This window comes from Pseudonaja textilis, chromosome 6 (assembly GCF_049901715.1).
Source record: "Pseudonaja textilis isolate UNSWEBS1 chromosome 6, rPseTex1.2, whole genome shotgun sequence".
NCBI classification, from domain to species: Eukaryota; Metazoa; Chordata; class Lepidosauria; order Squamata; family Elapidae; genus Pseudonaja; species Pseudonaja textilis.
This window is the reverse complement of record NC_141995.1, coordinates 8,326,587-8,349,585: the sequence shown is the minus strand read 5'-3', so window position 1 is coordinate 8,349,585 and position 22,999 is coordinate 8,326,587. Positions and strand designations below refer to the sequence as shown.

The 22,999-nt window shown below is 40.7% G+C and overlaps 1 protein-coding gene across 5 annotated transcripts in view; it reads right to left on the bottom strand.

Moving 5' to 3' along the window:
• SEPTIN11 (septin 11) overlaps window positions 1–22,999 on the bottom strand; it is a 117,861-nt gene that overhangs the window by 3,011 nt on the left and 91,851 nt on the right. The window contains exons 8-11 of one of the 5 annotated variants that reach the window (XM_087935779.1): window positions 21,308–21,440; window positions 19,388–19,575; window positions 4,147–4,213; window positions 282–2,554 (exon numbers count right to left, since the gene is read on the bottom strand). In XM_087935779.1, the coding sequence (XP_087791905.1) occupies window positions 4,189–4,213; window positions 19,388–19,575; window positions 21,308–21,440 (346 nt within the window). In that variant the 3' untranslated portion in view covers window positions 282–2,554; window positions 4,147–4,188. Of the gene's footprint in view, window positions 1–281; window positions 2,555–4,146; window positions 4,214–9,510; window positions 10,849–16,245; window positions 19,576–21,307; window positions 21,441–22,999 lie in introns of those variants that run through there. The other 4 variants (XM_087935778.1, XM_087935781.1, XM_087935780.1 and 1 more) reach the window with 4 other exon arrangements.

The following is a 22,999-nucleotide window of genomic DNA, read 5'->3' as shown; positions in this document are numbered from 1 at the left end:
AAAAACGCCTCTTCTTCAAATGCAGAAAATTCCCAGCATTAGTGTATTTTGGGGGAAAAAAAATAAGATTTTTTTTAACACCGGTAACAAAAGTCTAATGGACAGATGCATAACATATATTAACCACAGTAAATTAGTTACAAATTCATTCTGGTAAAAACAGGATATTTGCAAAATAGAAAGTTAATAAACAAGCTAGACCTAAAAAGTTTTAAGGCTGTTGTGTAAAACTTAAAAAAAAACCCACAAAAATAGAAGTATACAAGCAATATATTCCTACTGTTGTTCAGAGTTTTATTTTTCAATAGGCTGGGAGAGAGAGGAAAAACATAAACCTTCATATAAGTATCAAAAATACAGTACAAAGCTCCAAGCTAGACAGTTATAGACTGTAAATATAGCTGTGATTTTGATTCCATTTTTTGAGGCAAAGTTCCAGGTAGGAAAAACAATACAACTCCAAAGAATGATAAGTTACACATACAATTCACATGTTCAGAAACAACACAAGCTCACAAGTATACCAATGTTTGCAAAATCTAGTATTTACTAGCAGATCTCTAACCAATCAGGAGAAAGGACTTGGATCGAAGATTTTCAGCCCCACTGAAGCCATCTGGTCCATGTTGAAGGTACTTCAAATCCCAAGAACCCCTTGTTCAAGGCTGTCTACTACAAAGAATTCTGGAAATTTGAAGATAATGTATTCTATTTTGGATGTGTTGTGCCCACTTCATTCAAACAATTAGCCCTTGAAGCTAAGGAATTCCAGGAAGATGTTTCATTATCTCTACGCTCATTTTTTTTTCCTCCTCTTGGAAGTTGTGCCTATGGACACCACATCTGATTTGTCTATTTGATTATGAATTCATTAAATCAGGATAAATTTTGATGCCATTTGACAGGATCCCACTAAAGTGGCAAGGCTTAGTAGCCCACAATTAGTATATCTTGTTCAGTTGGTTCACTGCGGAGATCATATCCTACATAAGTACAGATTTGTACTATTTCAACTTCAATATTTTGAAGACATTTTGGTACGGGTTTTATTTTACCAATGGATAGAAAATAAAACAAATTAAAATGGATTAGATGTATATATAAAGTAATGAGAGAAGATTGTAAAACAGATATACTGGATATTACTTATATGAAAATGAGATTATTTTTATATTGTTATATTGATAAGAATAATATTAGTTACAAACTGTAAGCACGTGAAATATGTACCTAATCGACACACGGTTGAAATGGAATGGCATTGTTGTATATAAAAAATAATAAAATATTTTGAAGACACTTCTATCTCCTACCTACCTAATTACTCTTAGTTTGTTTTCTGTCCTGGTAATTGTCCTTTATGGAACCCATATCTGGGTGTCATAGTTTAGAATCCATGGGACTGAAGTGTAAATAGCATTTGAGGGGCTTTTAGGAGGACAGGAGAAATTAGACATAGGACTAAGTAAGAAGAGCAGTGGTGGTATTCTACGGGTTTGGCCCAGTTTGGCTGAACCAGTAACTTCAAGGATTGTCTGTGAGCCAACCAGTCCACTCTGATGATCAGCTGCTGGGCCCATCTCTATTCTGACTTTTATTTCCTTGTTTTCAAGCTCAGCTGCTTTGTGTGCCAATCAGCTGTTGAAGACACAGGGAGAGTGCAGGATTGCAGGAGGTCAGTAGCAAACTCTCTGCGCGCGTGCAAAGCGCACGTTTGGTGGGTGCAAAGCACGCCCACCAAGCTACGCCCACAGAAACGATGGTAAAAATATTTGAAACCCACCACTGAAGTAAAGCCTATATTCTATATTGAGGGAAATGCTAAGGTAGTTTTAGATCAGAGGTCAACTGAATGATGGTCCCTTTTAAGACTTGTGGACTTCAACTCCCAGAATTTCTGAGCCAGTTTGGCTCAGGAATTCTGGAAATTGAAGTCCACAAGTCATAAAAGGGTCATCATTCACCACCCCTGCTAGTATATGATCCAGCTGTGCAGTGAGCATATGCAATCTCACCATCAAACCATGTATTTTAACATACCATGATTGGATTCCACCTTCATTTTCCTGTATTTCCGGTGTATACAGGTAGTCCTTGATTTACAACGGTTCATTTATTGACCGTTCAATGTTACAACTCACTGAAAAAAATGACTTAGGACTGTTTTTCACACTTACAACCCTTGCAGCATCCCTGTGGTAGTGTAATTCAAGTTCAGACGCTTGGCAACTGACTCCTATTTATGACCGTTGCTATGTCCCGGGGTCATGTGATCCCCTTTTGCGAACTTCTGACAAGCAAAGCCAACGGGGAAGCCAGATTCACTTAACAACCATGTTACTGGCTTAACAACCATTGCGATTCCTTTAATAGCTATGGCCAGAAAAGTTGTAAAACGGGGGCAAAAATTCACATCACATAGGTCTCACTTAGGAACAGAAATTTGGGGTTCAGTTGTGGTCGTAAGTAGAGGACAACCTGTAGTTCATCCCACAGCATGGTCACATACAACAGACAACCAACTTTGGAGGAGTTATTGTAGGGTGTTGGTGATCTAAAGAAACCCAGAAGAAAGAAGCAATTGAGATGCCACTAAGTCCTACCGAAGAACAGATTCCAGTGCTTAATTTTTTCCCCAATTTCATGAGTTATCAATCATATCTCTCAGGTTTGCAAACCCAAATTGATCTTGCTATGAAGTATTCACTTTAAGTACCACTATATTCTCTTCAAGCTTTTTCTTGAAAGAGTGGAACAAGTGGCCAGTTTTGAGTTTCTGGGTGTTTACCCTAAAAGAGGACCTGACCTGGGGTGCTCACATTGCAGCCCTGGTCAAAAGGGCCCAGCAGAGATTATACAACCTGAGACTTCCCAGGAACAACAACTGGATGAAAAACTGCTGGTGACCTTCTACCACTGCACCAGAGAGAGTATCTTAACATACTGCACCTCTGTATAGTTTGCTAATTGCACAGGGGCAGATAGGACAGCGCTCCAGAGGGTTTAATGTCATTGCCCCAGAGGATCATGGGTTGCCCTCTCCCCTCTTTGGAAGAGCTTTATAGCTCCTGCTGTCTTAAGAAAGTTCAAAACATTCTGAAAGTTCCATCTCATCCTGGGCACCCCCTTTTTTTGAACTATTACCACTTGGCAAACTGTACAGGATAATAAAAACAAGGACAAACAGTCTGAAAAACAGCTTTTATCCCAGGGCAGTAGCTCTGTTGAATTCTGCTGTATAGTGCAATATTAAAGCAATATCATGGGTTTTCAATGTGGAGTGTGAAAGATATATGTTTGTGTTTCTTTTCTTGGTCATGATATGCACAGAAGATGGTGTTTGATTTTGTTGTATGACGTGCAATGACATTAAACTAAACTAAACTAAACGTAGCATTTGGCTGGATTCTCATAGCACAGGAAGCCACGATGAAGATTTGTTTTGCTTGGGTTTAGTCATGTTGTATAAATATAACTAGTTTATGCAATAAACCATCAACTTGTACTGAACTATCTCCTATTGCTGTGCATGAATGAAATCAGCCCTGATTTTTTTTAAAAGATTAGCTTCAGTATAGAACAAGTATGAAATACCTGAAATTTGATTTCTATATTCTGGCACTTGAAATACTAATATGAGATTAACCCTTAAAATAGGAGGGTGAATGTCTGAATCTTTTCTCCCCTTTTATTTACACATACACATACACACACACTAATACACCCCTCCCCTAATTCTGTCAGTATCCAATAACCTAGTTAGTATTAAAATATGTAGCATTGTGTTTCAAGGGTTGCTTATTGAAACCTATCTTTATGGTGCGTGGAATTTTCCAGGGTAAGCGTAGGTAATGGGGAACGAAGTAGACCAGATCTATTTGCTACTGTATGAATTTGGTTTGTTATTTGTTATTTTTAATTTCCCACTGAAATCTACGGGAGTTTTTTTTTTCTGTGACTGAGCTGTGCCTTTGGTCTCAAAGGGGCTGAAATCTGATCAGCTCCTGGAGTGGAGTCAGTGTGTTTTATGTTCCAGTTAGACATGCTCGTTTATCTTGGCCAAAAGACATATTTCGAACCATACTCATTATGCCTGTAAGCTACTTCCAAAAACAGACAAACTTTTTCTTCTCAAGCTGTACTTACATGCAGAGTGAAAGCACATCCCAAAAGTGGTGAGGAGGGACATTATTCTGTGCACAGCCAAGGGTTACTGTGAAGAAAGGCATAGATAGATGCAGAAAGGAAAAAGCAAGTGCAGCAGTCAACGAACTACACGTAGTCCAGAGAGCGCCATAAAGCAGGACAAGATCCTCGTTGTTATTTGGTTCCCTAATCAGCAAAGGGTTAAAAATAAGAGACATAGCCTCCCATTTGCTATCACTTCCTGCAGCGGTCCCCAACTTTTCTGGTTCTGTGGACTGGCACCAGTGGTGGGGGAAGAGCAGATGGTTTCGTGCACATGCCTGCCTCTTAACACAAATGGACATCAAAATATTCAGACGCTTGGCAACTGGTTCATATTTATGACGCGTTTGCAACCTTCTGACAAGCAAATTCTTTTCCAATGGGGAGGCCAGATTCACTTAACAACGGTGTTATTCATTTAAGAACCGCAGTGATTCACTTAACAAATGGGGCAAGGGAAGTCGTAAAACAGGGCAAAACTCACTTAGCCAATGTCTCACTTAACAACAGAAATGTAAGTCAAGGACGACCTGTATAACTGTGGTGTTCTGGCCTGTTGTATACTTTACTGCTCCAGCTACTACATTCAATATCCTGACACTTTGTTGAAGGTTGATACTTAGCAGTCATTTCCTTACTTAATGACGGTTAAGTAAGTGGGAGGGAGAGGTCTGCTTGTTTATAAGGTAAAGGTTCCCCTCACACAAATGCGCTAGTTGTTTCCAGTTCTAGGGGGCGGTGCTCATCTCCGTTACAAAGCCGAAGAGCCAGCGCTGTTCGAAAACGTCTCCGTGGTCATGTGGCCAGCATAACTAAACGCCGAAGGCGCACGGAACGCTGTTACCTTCCCACCAAAGTGGTCCCTATTTTTCTACTTGCATTTTTTTACATGCTTTCGAACTGCTAGGTTGGCAGAAGCTGGGACAAGTAACGGGAGCTCACTCCATTACGCGATGCTAGGGATTTGAACCGCCAAACTGCCGACCTTTCTGATCGACAAGCTCAGCCTCTTAGCCCCTGAGCCCCTCTTTTTTATAGACTAACCTAATTGTTTTTCCACCCCAATTTCAATTGGAGAGAGGGTCAGGGCCTTTATGCTGGTGGGGTTCTCTCCGCTAAGTGAGGACACCGTTTTTCATCACCCTCCTGCTAATTTTTAACTCACTGAACACATTCTCCGGACTGCTTAGAAGGATATCATGGAAGACTGGCTGGCCCGTTAAGTTTCCCACACAGGCAAAAAGTACATCTTTAACCAACGGTTGGTTGTCTACAACTCCCCCAACCAGTGTGCACGTGCACTGGGGTGTTACACAAGTTCCACAAAACTAAGCAGGAGAAGAACAAATTCAGCAGGCACGGAAGCCAATGAAAAATAGGACACAGACAGACACGGCTCGCAGAAACACACCATAACAAAGCACTCAAGCGCCAGAAAATTGCACAAAAGGCGTTGAACAGGGCATGGTTAGGAAACTGGCTCCGGTTTTCAAGTCTGGGAAAAGTTAACGTCTACCAGCAGAGAAAGATAGATATAAGATTAACAGAGTTGGAAGGGACCTTGTAGGTCATCTAGTCCAACCCCCACCCCGCCCAAGAGGAAGACCCTACACCATTTTTGACAGATGGTCCAGTCTCTTCTTGAAAGCCTCCAGTGATGACGTTCCCACAACTTCCAAAGGCAACTTTTGTTCCATGGATTGATTGTTCTCAATGTCAGAAAATGTCTCCTTATTTCCAGGTTGAATCTCTTCTTGATCAGCGTCCATCTGTTGTCTGGCCTTCAGGGACTTTGGAAAACAGCTTGACCCCTTCCTCTCTGTGGCAGCCCCTCAAATATCGGAAGACTGCTATCCTGTCTCCCCTGATCCTTCTCTTCACTAGACTAGCCAGGCCCAGTTCCTGCAACTGTTCATCGTAAAAGCTTTTTAGCAGTTTCACTCTCTAACCTGGTGTTCCTCAACCTTGGCTACTTTAAGCTGTATGGGCTTCAATTCCCACAATCCTCCAACTAGCCAGTTAGCTAGCTTGGCTGGGGAATTCTGGGAGTGGGAATCCATACAGCTTAGTGACCAATTTTGAGAAACATACTCTATCTGTTTATGTTTTGTGATAGCTCAATTCCATGCTTAGTCTGTTATTCCTCCCCCCACCGCATGTTTAGTTGAAGAAAGATCAAGCTCTATCATGGGTTAGTTTCTGCATTAGCGAAGAGCAAGGAAACCTTAAAATCCATCTCAGCTGTTGGAAAGGAGAAGCAATGGAATGCAAAAAGGCTCAGCGGACTGGTATATATTCAAAAAGTGGTTTTAAGAAGCAAGAAATAGGAGACCACTCAGATGCCGAGACAACGTTGGTAGGACATCAGTCGAAAACAAAGATTCAGAAGCCAAGGAGCTAAACAAAAGTCACCCCTTGGAATATATCAGAAAGGAAAATATTCAACACTTCAATCTTTGCAGAACTTAAAAACAGAAGATATGTTTTATTTGTACATTCAACTCTGCTGGCACTCGCCATTTAACAATGATGAAAGTAAAAAAGCATCTTGGCAAAAGAGCTTCCTTCTTTCCTCATCCAAAGTCGACACTGAAAGTTTTCACAGGTTTTCACCTGGCTCAGTACTCACAGCTTTGTTTTTTTCTCAAGACCCCTTGGAAAAATGCAGTTTTAATCAGTATGCCAAGATGTCCATCTGCCAAACCCAAGATTCCCATCATTGTCTGAAGTTACAGGAAAGCAGAAAATTTAGATCATCCTTAATCAACCTAATGCTGTCTAGCTAGTTGGGACAATTCCCAGAATTCATATCCAGCATCCATTTCACGAATGTTATCTATGGATTGTGACAGGCGTCATTTCAACTCACTGGAGAAAAGATTCCCAAACTGTGGCAGGCAAATTCACACTTTTGAGTATTACTAAGTCAGAGGTCTCCAACTTGGCAACTTTAAGACTTGTAGACTTCAACTCCCAGAATTCTCCAGCAACTTTAAGATTTGTGGACTTCAACTTCCAGAATTCTCCAGCCATCAGCTGGCTGGAGAATTCTGGGAGTTGAAGTCCACAACCCTTAAAGTTGCCAAGTTTGGGGGTCCCTGTACTAAACTTACAAATCTTCTTTCTACTTGCCCCCTTTTCTTAATAGTGGCATAAAAGATTCTGCAAACTCCCAGTAACGTTGCATCATTTAAATGTTACAGAACATTATTTTGAAATGGTCTTTCTTATGCTTGCATGCCCACTTATTTTTCAGAAAGTTTAAATGTCCCCTTTAAAGAGTCCAAGCAACAGTGAAGTGTTGTCACTTGCTTGGATTGAGGGCTAATTTATTTTGTGGCTCAAAACAATTGAAATGGACAAGATCCTCACATACAGTAGACAGCGTCACAAACATGAAATCCAGATTTTAGGATTTATGCAACAGCAGGCAAGCTTACCCTTATTAGAAATTGTTTCGAATATGACTGGGACCTTTCAAAATTTCAGCAAATGAGTTCTGTTTTATAATGTACTGTTCTAACATTTTATTGGCTGCAGTTTAAAAAAATAAAAGTATTAAAAGTGCATTTTCTACCAATATTAACCACCATCTATTTTGTTCATGGGGTCATTTATCATTTCAGCAGGTTGTTGTACCAGACAGTTTGATATGTCCTTTAATTAGAGGATAGCAGTTGGAAAAGGTTTCTGCATACTTACTAGAATTGACAAGATTTTTTTTTTAAAAAATGTATGAAACACTTCCTTTGACATTCATTAAAGGTACATAGTGCTATTGGCTTAAAGTCAGGTGGCCAGGCATAGCACTAATATCCATTACCCCATTAAGTTTGATCCCTACTGATTGTGTTTCTCTTTTTCAGAATAGGCAGTTAGTTAATTCCTTCAGACACTCTTTGATTTTGGAAAATTTAGAATTCCAGAGTCTTTTGCAAGGAAGTTACATGATGCCCTATTGTTCCCTTAGGTCAGTGTTTTCCAACTTGAGCCATTTTAAGACCATGTGCACTTCAACTCCCAGAATACCTCACCCAGCATTCTGGGAATTGAAGTCCACACATCTTAAAATGGCTCAGGATGGAAATACCGCCTTAGATGAAAAAACCAAAATGGAATCAATCATCAATACAAAAAAAAATTGCAACTCTGCATTGGATATAGGTTGCATTTGTTAGTTTTATGACCTCCCCAGAGGTTTTTGGTTACAGAAAAACAAAAATCAACCTGTTGGGTTATGAAGCAGGAGGCCCATTAATAGCACCCAGGGAAATTAAAAAAAAATATTATACCAGTGGAAAGCCATGCAAATCAGAAAATAGCATGCAATAATTTCCTAGTTTTTCTATCACCTCACAGTTCTTCCTAGAAGAAGCACTGGCTTGGATAGGACTTTATGAAAGCAGAACACAAGGGCATAGCTTTCATGTAAGATTTAAAAGTCCTTATTGTTCTGCGCTGGGCATCTGGTGATCACAAGTTGGGATTAGTACAAAGGAATTCCTTCATGGATTTGTTTTGGGGGGAGGGGGTATACCTCCAGGCCGATGGTCCTTGAAATGTTTACAAGCATGCAAGTCTTCTTGGTGAGAATCAGAAGGAAGAAATACGCTTTGTTCCTTGCTGAGAATGCCACTACAAACCCTAAGCAAAGTCAGAGATACGTACTGGTCTTTGATGGTTTCACTGACTCATGAATGGAGTCACTAGTCAAAGATCTGAGCCTGGAACCTTAAGGTTGGATCTCAAGGAGACTTGTGTCAACCAAAATGAATGTACCGGTGACACTCCCAAGAATTGGTCTGCCTAAGTTTTTCTGCCACACTGCTGTAGGACATAAGGATGGTTTTCTTACAAGGCGTTTGCACTCTGATTTTGGGATTCCTCAATGACAGAATGAGACTTGGCAACCCAACTGAGTTTAGCCTGATTGTATTTTTTTTCCAGAGAGGCAAAAAAAATTATGTATTTGTAATTGAAATTATCCTGGAAAGTTCTAGAGAAAATCGGCAATCCTTCCATGCTAGAACTTTGCAATATCTTGGAGGCTTTTGGAAGGACATAATTCATAGTTTATTCAAAGACTGGAATTATTTTCATTGATACTAGGTTTAAAAAAAAAAACAGATAGAGGGGGTTTTTTTGGGGGGGGGGTACAAAAAGCCAGGGGCAAATATAACAACGAGGATGGCTTTCTAAAAATACGATCCTGATTGAGAAAAATGTGTGACAAACTGAAACCACAGAAGGAGAGGACGTGTCTATAACCCTAAAGAGAATGTCTTTTTGATCCTGAAGAAAATCAAGGCACAATCAAATTGGTAAAATACAAGTGGTTTTAATGGGAATTTTTTTAAAAAATTAAGGCTCATGCGATCCTTCATAGGTGAATTCAGAAGACAATCCCATCGACTTCAATGGGAGTCCCAGATTAATTTGTCACTTTCCGTTAAAATATTAGGATAGTCTAGGACTCGGTTTTGGTCCTCCCGGCCCTTCAACAGGCTGTTGCAAGAAAGGAAGGGGCCAAGTCCACCATTAAACAATATTCATCAGCCGCCATGTTTCATTCAACAGGGAAGTCTCCCATGGATGTATAGTTACTCCTCAACTTACAATAGTTCATTTAGTGACCGTTCAAAGCTACGACGGCACTGAAAAAGTTACAACCATGGCAGCATCCCCACGATCACCTGATCAAAATTCAGATGCTTGGTGACTGGTTCACACTTACGACCGCGGCTGTGCCCCAAGGTCACGGGATCCCCTTTTGCGGCCTTCTGACAAGCAATGTCAATGGGGAAAGCCGGATTCACTTAACAACCGGGTTACTAACTTGTCAACTGCAGTAATTCACTTAACCACGGTGGCACAAAAGGTTGGAAAAAGGGGGCAAAACTCACTTAACAACTATCTTACTTGGCAACAGAAATTTTTTGGGGGGTTCCATGGTGGTCGTAAGTCGGGGACTCCCTGTATGTCCAAACAACATCAACATGGTGATCACAACCGTTGACTGAAGCCCTGTCCTCTCTTTATGAGAATTGTGATGGATGTAAAAACAAACAAACAAGGATGGGGACTTTGAATGGACCGCTGTGGTGATTCTCTTGATTTTTTGACTCCCTCCCTGCTGACAGCCCTAAACCCAATTCATGAACTCTTTGGTCTTAATCCCTTCACCTGTTTTAAAGAACATTATCATTGCTGGCCTTTGGAGGAGGGAGAGGGGGAGGGAAGGAAGGGAGAAGAAGAGGAAGAAGAAGAGGAAGAGGAAGGAGAAGAAAAAGGAGAAGGAGAAAAGGGGAGAAAAAGAAGAGGAGGAGAATGAGGGGAAGAGAGAGAAGAGGAGGAAGAGGAGGAAGAAGAGGAGGAAGGAAGAGGAAGAAGGAGAAGAAAAGAAGGGGAGAAGAAGAAGAGGAGGAAGAGAATAAGGGAAGAGGAAGAAGGAGGAGAGGAGGAAGAGAAGAGGAAGAAGGAGAAGGAAGGACAAGGCTCTCGCTTCACACACACACCCTCCCCGCCTTCTTAATACTAACACTAACCAGAAGGATTTGTGTTTAAGAGGAATAGATATAAGATGGCCGAAACACATGACTGCAAAAAGCAGGGGAATGCAGGAACATCCTTTGACTTGGCAGCCTTTATGTGAAGCTTGAACTGCAAATTAAAAAACAAACACGAAAATGGAAATGTTAGAAAAAATAGCAACTCAAAAGGAGGGGGAAAATAAAGGGAAGGGGGAACATCTGGTGGGGGGGGAGGGAAGGAAGCGTTGACATTGGTTTCTCGCTTCATAGCGGAGACCCAGGCAAAGGAATTATTACGGAAGGTAAAATAAAAAGGAAGCAAAACCACACATCGCTCCCTCCTCCCCGTGCTCGTCTTGATGGCAGGAAAAATCTAGTGAAAAAGATACGAAACCACAACCCAAATTTCCCAGCTGCTTACAGATTAGCCCTTTCTCTGAGAAATGAGAAAGTCCAAAAGCAGAGTTGTTTTGATTGACTGATAATGATTGATCCTTGCACGGTTAAAACTCGGAAAAACAGACGCTTCCAACACCGGATAAGAGCCAAATGGATCCGCAGTCTTATTTAACTGCGTGATTGTTCACACTGCACTAAACCAGGGGTCCCCAAACTTGGCAACTTTAAGACTTGTGGACTTCAACTCCCAGAATTCCTCAGCCAGAATAGCTTAAAGTTGCCAAGTCTTAAAAGGTGCCAAGTTTGGAGACCTCTGCTTGACTAAACCATCAGGAGCTTGGCTTTGTTTTTAAACTGACTGTGCAAAGGAACTTGGTGCAGCTTGAAAATCAAAATATTTATGGCTGAGATTATTTTCAATTATTTTTTGTTTGCACTTAAAACAAAGTGCAGTATGATGTCCAAAGTAGGTTAGTTTAAGGCAGCTTTCTAAGTCCCTCTAAAAATTCTCAGACAGAATTTTTTCCCAACTGTGCTCCAGGGAGCAATTTAACTTGAGCTACTCCCTACCACGCAAAACGTATTTTGCAGCTGCTGTATCCTAGTATGACTATAAATTGAATGCAGTATTCACCCAGATTTGTTGAATACAACCTTGGACATATCAACACACCTACATGGGGATTCCCTCTTTTGCAAGAATGCAAAAGCTGTGACAGATAATGTAAGTCTACACAGACCCTGGACTTTAAACTGGAATTTAGAAAGTATTAATCAGTTAACAGGCAAATAGGTATGTCTGGGCGATACTCTGTATTTTGGATCAAAGGCACCTGAGCAAAATAAATTAAATAACACTGGAGAACTCAGCCACCTGGATGTGGTGGAAATAATTTTTAGTTATACTTTGAATTGAACATGCTACATTATTCCCTGAGTTAAACAAAAGCTGCTGTATTTTAAATCAGAGCTAAACAATATATATTGCAAGAGCTTGTCAATCTCTTTTACAGTAGCTAGAAAATACAATTTTTCCAGGGTTGTAACAAAAATTCAATGCTCTATAGAGGAGGAAAAAAACCTCCTTGCACAGGAAGTACTAGAAAAATCTAGAAAATCTAATCTAGAAAAGGAAAAAATCCCTCTTCCTGGTATTTTTTTTATGCCTGGGCGTAGTTTCTAGTAAAACCAGTGGTCTGTTCCTATTAAATCAGTGATTCATGATGGGACAGAGATGAATTTTTGAAATAATGACATCTATTCTATGATGCAAGGGGAAAAAAGTAAAGTGGCTTATTTCTGAATGTATGTGTCTCTTAAATGCTGCTTTTTCATGAAATAAAAATGTCATTCCCCTTGCCTGGAGTAGTTGGAAGTATTAAAAATATTTTCCTGCTATTGGACCAGCTTGGAACTTTGTTTATAATTCACTATCTAAGGGAGAAAATGATTTCAGGTGAAATAACTCCCAGGTTTATGAGTCGCCAAACAGAATTTTAAATCTGATTTATGATCCAGATCGGGAATTAACCCAAAATATCTGTTCTTCTGGTTTAACACCCCCAAAGAACCTAAGAACTTCACAAGCAGGAATCTTTATTCTTTCCTAGATTTCACATGACAGTTGAATTCCAGTCCAAATCAATGAAGTCAAAAAGCGAAATTTGCAAGGTTTCCTTTCTAAAACCTGTAACCGCTGAAAACCGTTTGACTGCCGACAGCATTTGATGAGTCGTATTTATTGAAATTTCACGCATACAATATATTGCAAATAAGATATTTCTCTCCATATTCTAGATCTGACTCTATCTACTCTGTTTCTCGTGGTATGTTTCCACCATGCACGAAGTGTTTTACTATAGCTGCAAATTATTTATATTTCTAACATGATCGATTACACAATTTAAACCAGAATATTATCCATCAGCGTTATTAGCAAAATGTCTTTCTCTAACATACTTATAACTTGGGAATTGAACCTGGGAAGTTCTAAGCATAGTCTTACACCCAGAATAACGAAGTCTGCTTCAGCTTTGAAAACTATTACATAACTCCAATTTAACAACAAATAATTCTGTTCCTGTGCTCTGTGCTGCTTTGTTTTGGATAACGCTGTATAAAGATTTCAGCTGCCCAATTTGCACTGTAACCTACTGGATTTAGACCTGAGCTGATGGATTTAAGTCACACTGCAGCCATGCCACCGTAATTTAGTCATCAAGAAAGCTTCAAGCTTCAATTCTTATCTAAGGAAATTGGAGCAGTTCTTTAAAAGGAAACAAAACCTTTCAGGAGGAGAACTCCAGACTAGGCTGCCACAAGCAAATCTTTCTTCACTTTCCTGCTTAAAGAAAGCATCCTATGGTAAATAGGAAGAAAGGTATATTCATCAGCCTCTGATATGGAATACCAGTTGTTGTTGTTTTTGAAAAGGTAGCTTGCCAGAAGGAATTTTTTTGTAGGAATCAGCAAGCAATCCACCTGGGACGATAAAAAGAATACTTTGTTAGCAGCTTGCCTCTGGCACTTTAGTCCCTTATGCCGAAGTAGAACGTGTTTCTTGACACCAACAACACTGATCCTTGCATGAGGGATACACCATAAAGATTCTGTGTTGCACAAAAAGCGAAGGTTTTCCTGTCCGGTTGTGTACTGACTCTTGGGCACAATGCTTGTCTCTGTTTCCTGGTCAAGGGAACCAGCATGGACCAAAGATATTGTCCACGGTCATACGGCCAGCATGGCTATACACTAAAAGTGCATGGAACACTGTTCTAAAAGTGTCTTTTTTTTTCAAGAGGCAACTGAATTTTCTGGATTTTCTTTGAAGATATTTTGCTTCTCATCCATTCAGAAGCTGCTGAAGAAGCTTTGGGACAACCATGACCTGGATGACTGAGAATTTCCATTGACATGAATGGAACACTGTTACCTTCCCAACAAATCGGTACCTATTTGTCCCATTTGCACACTTTTGAACTGCTAAGTTGGCAGGAGCTGGAGGGGAACGGGAACTCACCCTGTTGTGCGGCACTCAAACTTGGGCTCTTTAACCACTGAGTCATCGCGCCCCCCACTCTTGTGGTCCACACACCTGTTATAAATAGCTAAAATCAAATACTAGTCCTATTTTACCCATGAACTGTGGAAATCCGAGTTAGGTGAAGCTACCTGCCATTCTGCGCCTGACCTAACAATGATGCCTGTTTAGATGCCCATGTAAAGAAGATGTTTCAAATTGCTGCTTAGTGGGATGATTATATCAGCACAGAAACAAATTTTAAATGTGTTGAATGTGGCCAACACAAATCACGTTGTATGTGTGAACTGCTCTGCTCTTTCCATTTGTAAACTGCAATGTGAGATTTTAACCACATGGGGGAACTCCATGAATATAAAAGAAATTGTACCTGCAATTAGGGTTTTTATAGACTTGCAAGAAGTCTAAAAGACTTCCATTTTATTTTTAAAAATCATACCTCATATTGTTGCAGGAAAAAAACTCACAATGGGGTAATAATAAAATTATCTGCTCTGGTAGCCTCCTCTTCCTAGTTGCTGGACAGGACTGTCCCTGGGTAGAACCATTTCTTTGTATTTTCCTATTGTGGGATTTGTTTGAGATGGCTTTTAAAAATGCAGCTCATGTGGAAGTGCCAGAATCAGAAGTTCTTTTCAAACCCAGGTTTTAAAATACATTTCTCGAAAGAACCAAATTGTTTGAAAAGCTAGAGCCTCTAAGAATAGGAACAGCGCATGGGTGCATAATTAATTTATATAGATGTTCTCTTTAAGACAGTATTTGCATTCCCAAGAGAATACTCTTCATCAGAGGTCTCCAAACTTGGCAACTTTAAGACTTGTGGACTTTAAGACTTGTGGACTTCAGCTCCCAGAATTCCCAGCCAGTTCTGGCTGGGGAATTCTGGGAGCTGAAGTCCACAAGTCTTAAAGTTGCCAAGTTTGGAGACCTCTGCTCTTCATGATTCATGGCAGTTAAAAAATGCTAAGTTAAGAGTTTCAAGCTCAAAATATTATTTTTATCTTTTATTTGCAAACCGGATTGAGCCCTGAAAGAGTCCTTCACAACGACACAAAACAACGATGTGTTTTCAGTGCGCAGTCAAACAAGGAAGCAGGAATCCAGATCTAGACTCGGATCAAAGCAAATTATTTTTCTTTTGAAAAAAAGATGGTGCTATTTGAAAAGACACCGTTGTAGGGTGTCACGTGTGTCAATGAACTTCAACATCCAGGATCACCAGGATGGTGTCAGCTAGTGAGATGTGGGAAATTATAAGGGAAGAAAGTGGCTGCTTTGATCTCTAATAACAGTCTTGGTACAGAAAACAAGTTATGGAACACTTAGCTTGATCTGAGTTATGAAGGAACCACAGCAATATTTCACTGGCTCTGGAAGATGAGATGTAATTGTAGGGAGGTGGCTCTGAGCTTACAGAATATTTGACCCTTATAAACTTCAGCCTGGTTTGTCCTTAGATGAGAGACAATTATAGAACTTTAGGGAAGCTGGTCAGAACGAGAAGTCAAAATAATGTATTACAAGAAGGTAGGTGGAAACCACTTTTATAATATTACCAAGAATGTAAGTATGAAGCCACAAGGAGTCAAACTTCCATGCTTAAAGTCTTAGTGAAGATCTACAATGACTCCACAAATCCTAGAAAACAATATCCAGGGTGGTGCAAATTCTCCAATTTTAAAGACCGGAGCGCTGCTGGAATGCTAAAATTCTTTCAAGACCTCAAATTTTAACCTTTCAAGTGATTCTCCTTCATTAAGTCTCAGTGAACGGGATGGATGTTAGAGCTTTCTCATGCCCTTCCATTTGTTTCAGTGAGTTCTGCAAACAGAGTTTCTGAATGGATTGTATGCACACTGTTAGCAATAGGGGGAAAAAGAGAGAGATGGCATTGAGAAGAGGACTAAGAGGATCCAGGCTGAAATGAGCTACTGGCGTTTCCTTGACATCATTTTCCAGATGTGCGGAAAATGAAAGAAACTGTCACCCACCATAGATGTTGCTCACAATGGCTGGGAGGTCGCAAACATGACACATCTGAGTGTAGACTGAAATCATTCTGGCAGTAATTTCAGGCTGAAACAATCTCCTGCATTAAATTCTTTATTTGCAAATAGAACTGAACCTGGGATTTCCCCATAAATACATCAACCAAAAACATAATCGATGTGAATCAGAGATAACGTTTATATCGATTATTCTGACCTCACTGGAAGTGTCCCAGCCCTATTCGGTCCATAGCAGCAGTGTGGAAATTCAAAAGGTTTTGCACACTGCTGGTATGTGTACATGCATACATATGCACAGCTTCTTCCTTGAGAAACAGTGCCATCAGAAAATCCTTCATTTGAACACAATCATAATCTACAAAGGTAGAACTTCACACACATTTTGCACACTGCTCGAGTGTGTACGTTTGCACACGACCATTGACGTGCAGCCGTTATAAAAAATAGAATCCTTCATTTAAAAATGGTTAATGTTCACGCCTACACATTCATTGCTGCTCCTCAGAAAAGCAGAGCTGATCCCAGATGCTATCGATACAAATTTCGTTTTGCTCCTTGTACAGTTTGCAATTTTGAAGGCTCCTAACAGCAGAGAGAAGTCTGCCGCAGCAACAACAAAGCATCATCTCTTGTTAAATACCATACACTTTTCCTGGAGGATAACCTTCCAGGGAATCTAAATCAACAAAAGGAGGAAGTATTATATTACCTTGGAGGGAATTTACATTTGATAGAAATGTCACAAATGAGTAGCTTCCTTTGTACTTCAAAAATATTTGGCAAAACAATTCTGACTCCCTTTATATATCCATACAAAGAAGTATTATACTTTTTTTTTTTAAAAAAATGTTATCTAGCCACATACATTTATAATTGTCCTAGGAAAATTTCTAGATCTTAAGATAGCACCTAATAACATTCTACTTAAGATAGGAAGAAAACGTAATCCATGTTTTGAGACTTTTGAGAGAAAAAAGAATGGAATGGATACGAAAATGCTTTTCGGTTGACTAACACAAGTTGGAAAGTAGGCAGCTAAGAGTGTTCTGATTTAAATATTTTATTGCCCTCACTGCTGCTTCCTCTGGCTACTAAGAGGAATGAATATCCACAGGGACATAAAGTCAAGATGGCAACCACAACTATCAATGTTCAATGCCCTGTCTGCTTTTCAGGTGAAAATCTACAAAGAAGCTGGAGCTTTGCTTGCAAAGTTATGCTTGCCACTTTCTACCATGCTGTGGGCACCCATGAACCCCAACATTGGCCCGGAAGGCAAAGAATGTGAGCCCTGGTTGGCAAACTCAGCTATAGGTTGTTAACTAACCGGGCCTTCTCAACCCAGAAAAGCCACTTGCGGCAAAGGAAGTATCTTCTTTCCAATGACATTTCAAGAACATTAGATTGCTCCTTCAAGTCATGCCTATTAAAGGTCCTATGTACAGTTACATACATATTTCTTTATTGGTGCTATTTATACATTACTGAATGCTCTCGCCCTTCAAAACCATTAATCAATTCAAAACATGATTAGGAGCAGACGGATTGATTTACGATTGGCAATTCCCTCCCCCCACGCCAGTTCGTTTGTGACTTTCAGGAGTGCCAATGTAAAGAGGAAAGGGTCTTAAAAAGCACATTGTTAGGGAACAAGTTAGGTTGCCCAATGTCCACTGCACAAAATTGTTGATTTTTCAACCACTCTGATTATGCCTCCATGGAATATTATTACGCCTTGACAATAATTCTCAGAATTTCCTAGCCAACCTGTTCATTGCGAAGAATTCTGAGAGTTGATCCATAGAGTTAAATCAGCGTTTTTCAATCTTGGCAAACTGAAGATGAGTAAAGTTCAGCTCCCCAAATTCCTCATGCTGGCGGAGGAATTCTGGGAGTTGAAGTCCACACCGCTTCAAGTTGCCACGGTTGAGAAACCATTGATCTAAAATGTGGAGAAGGCTGTGTGAAGAATCTAAATGAAGCTGGGCTGGCCACCAGGAGGAGAAAAATAACTGAAAATGCAGAGGGAATGTCCTGTTATCTGTGCAAAACCAGGTCAGTTATGCTTTACTCCATCTTCCGTTAAAGCTAACCTCGCATCAGTGCTTCAGATAACAGATAACAGATAACAGAAAATCAGAGTTGGAAGGGACCTTGTAGGTCATCTAGTCCAACCCCCCCCCTTGCCTAGGCAGGAGATCCTACACCATTTCTGACAAATGGCAGTCCAAGCTCTTCTTGAAGGTCTCAAATAGGCTTCTATTCCAGAGAAAGGCATGATGAACCTTGTACACTCAATTTCACAACCTTGGAGATCCACCCATGTTCTACGTATGGCACTCGGATTCTGCTTACCAAATTTTGTTCCACTTCCACAGCAAATACCTGGATCCTCCTCGCATCACCAAGGTCTCAAATTACATTCCAACCCCCCTCCAAAGACAACGTGCATCTAACAGGATTAATTAATGTTGTGCTGCTTCTTAAAGTTGTGCTTCAATATTTAGTTAACATCCTACAGAAAGTTTGGAATGTAGGCAGAGATATTACAAATAGTGTTCCTTGCTCTTTCAGGTCTTTGGCACAAGAAAATCCTTAATTAGATAAAATTAAGAGATTGGACCACAGGTTCACACCTTCCTTCCTTCCCTCTCCAGCTCTTAATTTTCTCTTCCTTAACTGTTGGTAAATTAAAAACCTGGGTAATTCTAATTCAAGGTGGTCCAAAATCAGACCTTTCACCCTTGTTACCACACCCAAGACGATGTCACACCTGCACCAACCTCTCCTGTTTTGGGTTCTGCACAATTAGCAAACACTTTTTAAGAACTTTACACCAGAGAAGACAGTGAGAACTGAAGAGCTCATGGGGGTTGTGTCAGTTATCAAAAACCTGTTAGTACAGTATATTGAAAGCCAATTTCGTGGCTTGGCTTTTGGTCTCTGCTTCCCCATCTCGTCGGGAAAAAAAAAATAAGTCAAAAAAATATTTCAGGTATACATAAAAAAATAAAGTCAAAGCCCTATGTCCTCCCATCCCTGTCCCTCTTTTCTCTTGGAAAAATAGTGTTTCAAAAAAAAAAAATTCAGTCTGGGTTTTAGAAGTTGGGGAGCCCAGTTTCCAGTCTGATAATGGGAAGAAGCAAATACAGACATGCAACAGAAGATAGCACACTGGAACAGAAGCCCATTGAGCTCAACCGTGGACAACGGCTTACTTTTTCTTGTCCTTGTCTTTCTTGGTGGGTTGAGAGCCGGCCTGCTGACCCTGTGATTGTAATAGTTGAGCCGCTGCTTTCTTTTTTTGGAAGTTGTTCAGCTCCTCCTCAAGTTCCCTCTTCTTGTCTTCTACCTTCTTCTTCTCGTCTTGGTGAGTCCGCTTTAGATGGTCAAACTTCTCATGAAGCTGCTCAGAGGGCAAAAGGCAAAAGAGAGAAGGTGGACGGTCACCGGATAAAGGAAACACCATATTTTTTTTGCACTATAAGATGCTCATCATCTTCAGGCTTCTGTCTTCGGCTCTGTGCTTCTCAGAGAGAAGCTTCTCAATACCCGCGAGAACCTCAGAAAACACACACACACACACACTTTTAAAGTTGTAGCGACGTTTCAGCAGAATCTCATCTGCCATCATCAGGCTTCTGTATAGTGTTCATCTAAAAGCCTGACTCACAGACGAACACAATACAGAAGCCTAATGATGGCAGATGAGATTCTGCTGAAACGTCGCTACAACTTTAAAAGCACAACTATAATGACGTGGGAAAATACCCGAACAAAGCCGAATGCCATACATGTAAGTACCCGTGAAAACTTAGAGAAATATATATATATATATATATATATATATATATATATATATATATTTTCTGAGGTTCTTGGGTATTTGTATGTGGATCTTTGGTTGTTGGTTTTCTCACGTAAGATCAGTATCTAGGCAGCGTTTGATGAAGTCTCATTCATCATCTTCAGGCTTCTGTCTCCGGCTCTGAGAAGCACAGAGCCGGAGACAGAAGCCTGAATGATGAATGAGACTTCATCAGCGTTGCCTAATCTCGAATCTTCTGTGAGAGAAAACCGAACAACCAAAGATCCACACATATATATATTGTGTGTGTGTGTGTGTGTGTGTAAGGATAACGATTCCCCTTGCACATATGTGCTAATCGTTTCTAGCTCTAGGGGGCAGTGCTCATCTCCGTTACAAAGCCGAAGAACCGGTGCTGTCTGAAGGCGTCTCCGTGGTCATGTGGCCGGCATGACTAAACGCCGATAAGGCGCACAGAACACTGTTCCCTTCTTCCCACCAAAATGGTCCCTATTTTTCTACTTGCATCTTTACATGCTTTCGAACTGCTAGGTTGACAGAAGCTGGGACAGGTAACGGGAGCTCACTCCGTTACGTGGGGCCAGGGATTCGAACCACTGAACTGCTGACCTTTTTATTCGAAGAGAGAAGCAGCCTGGAATTAAGTGGAAACTTCCTAACAGGGAGGACAATTAACCAGTGGAACAGCTTTGCCTCCAGAAGTTGTGGGTGCTTCGTCACTTGAGGTTTTTAAGAAGAGTCTAGAGACAGTCACCTATCTGAAATAGTATGGGTTCTCCTGCTTGAGCAGGGGCTGGACTAGAAGACCTCCAAGGTCCCTTCCAGCTCTATTCTATTCTAACATTCTAGAATATAAGGCAAATATTCTGCTGCCCTCTTCAAGGTCAGAGGGCAGCAGAATATATAACATTTTGACCACCATGTAATTGAAGAACTATAAATAGATGTGATCCAGGTTTGCCTGATCAATAAGGTATTATTTTCAGCATACTTCACTCTGTCTCATGCCTCTGACCTTTCTCCATTGCATCTAACAAGAGTTGCTCTTCTGGATACTGGTTTATCCAAAAGGCCCAAAGAATGTAGATGTTGAAATGTAGGTCACAACCACAACTGATGCCGTTCTTCTCTTTGGATCTATCTGTTTTAGGAAAATTTTCAACAGTAGGTTTCTCCCCCCCGCCCCACCTGCGTTGGAAAGCAAAAAAAAAAGGGGGGGGAGTGAAGGCCAGTTGATTGAGAATCATCAACCACCTAAAATCTGGCCTTCGTTCCCTTTTTCTTCTCTAACAACCTGGGTTCTACTTACATCCTTTTCTGCTTCCTTCAGCTCCGCTTCTTTCTCCTTCACTCTCATGACAAACATCTGCCTCATTTCTTCCTCTTTCTTCTGTAGTTCACCCAGAAATTCATTTCTCTTGGCTTCGTAGGTTTCTTGCAGGCTGGTTTCCAACACAGCAACCCCCAAAGAGAACGGTTGGACGTGATGAGAGGGAGGAAGGAAAGTAAGGAAGGAAAAAAAAAAAAAAAGTCAACCTTTAACACCAGGAGGGATTCTTATGAAAGACTCTCAAGTGATAAATTATAAATAAATAAAATTTCTAGGAACAGAAGGGGAACACAGCAAAGCCTCTTGTTCTCCGTTCGAGATAGTCATGGGGAAAAAAAGACTGAAGCATATAAGTAGTCTTCAAACTACAACCATAATGGAGCCTCGTGATGATTTCTAAAAGCAGGTTGGTCTCACATGACCCACCCAATTTGAAAGCATTAAGCGAACCAATGATTTGCTGTAGGCATTGAGCGCCCAACGTGTGGCCATGGGGGGAAGGGCACTGACCGCTGGAACTTCAAATTCAGATCATAAGAACACCTCCCCGCTCAAGCAGGTCGCTCAGAAGTTTCAAATAGTTGCCAAGCAACTGGTCATAAGCTGAACTCTACCCATAATCAATTTTTTAAAAGGTTTTTTAAAAGCCCCTTTACTATCGTATTTTTTAAAATATTAATTTCATAAATAACTCCAAGCAGCGAACAAACCTATTTTCTCCACAAAAACAACCCTGTGAGGTAGGTTGGGCTGAGAGAGACAGACAGACAGACTGGCTCAGTCACCCAGTTGGGTTTCACGTCTAAGGCAGGACTAGAACTTACAGTCTCCTGGTGATTGGCCCAAAGTCACCCAGCTGGGTTTCATGCCTAAGGCGGGACTAGAACTCACTGTATCCCAGTTTTTAGCCTGGTGTCTTAACTACTACACCAAATTAGCTTACATGATACTAAATCAGCAGCACAGAGAACTTAAACCTCTAATTTATCACCTTGATTTATTTCAGTAAACCTACAATCTGCGTGGGTGCCTTCATAAATTCCTCCAAAAGTCACAGTGATTGTTAATGCGACAGGAAGGGAAAAATAATAGATTAGTTAATATATGAATTGTATTTTTTTTTAAATAAAGTTTTGTCCTGGCCTTGTTCTCTTTACTGGAAGGCATCTCTCAGCATGCCATTTAGAAGCCAAATCAACTTGTTTTTAATTCAACTAAAAACAGTCTTGGGCGATTCTAACCGCTTCCTTAAAAACCCGGGGGAGAGGAAGGGAGGAGGATGAATTAAATAAAAATAAAAATTACAGAAAAATAATACATGTGAATTTCTGTCTTTTATCTTCACCTTATTCTGTGATGGTGAACAGGTGGCATGTAGAGCCATTTATGCGGGCACGTGAGCCCCAGCCAAACTTACCTGCACTGCGCATGCGTGAGCCTCCCAGCTGATTTTTGGCCCTTTTTCGGCCTCCCTGAGGCTCGAGGGAAGCCTCTGTAGCCTTGGTAGGCTGAAAAATGGGCCTTCCAGAAATATTGGAAGTGCCAAAATGGGCCCATTTTTTGGCCTCCAAAGGCTGCAGAGGCTTCCCCCGAGCCCCTGAGAGGGCAAAAACAGCCTCCTCTGGAGTCCAGAGGCCCTCTGGAGGCTGAAAACAGGCACTTCTGGTATTT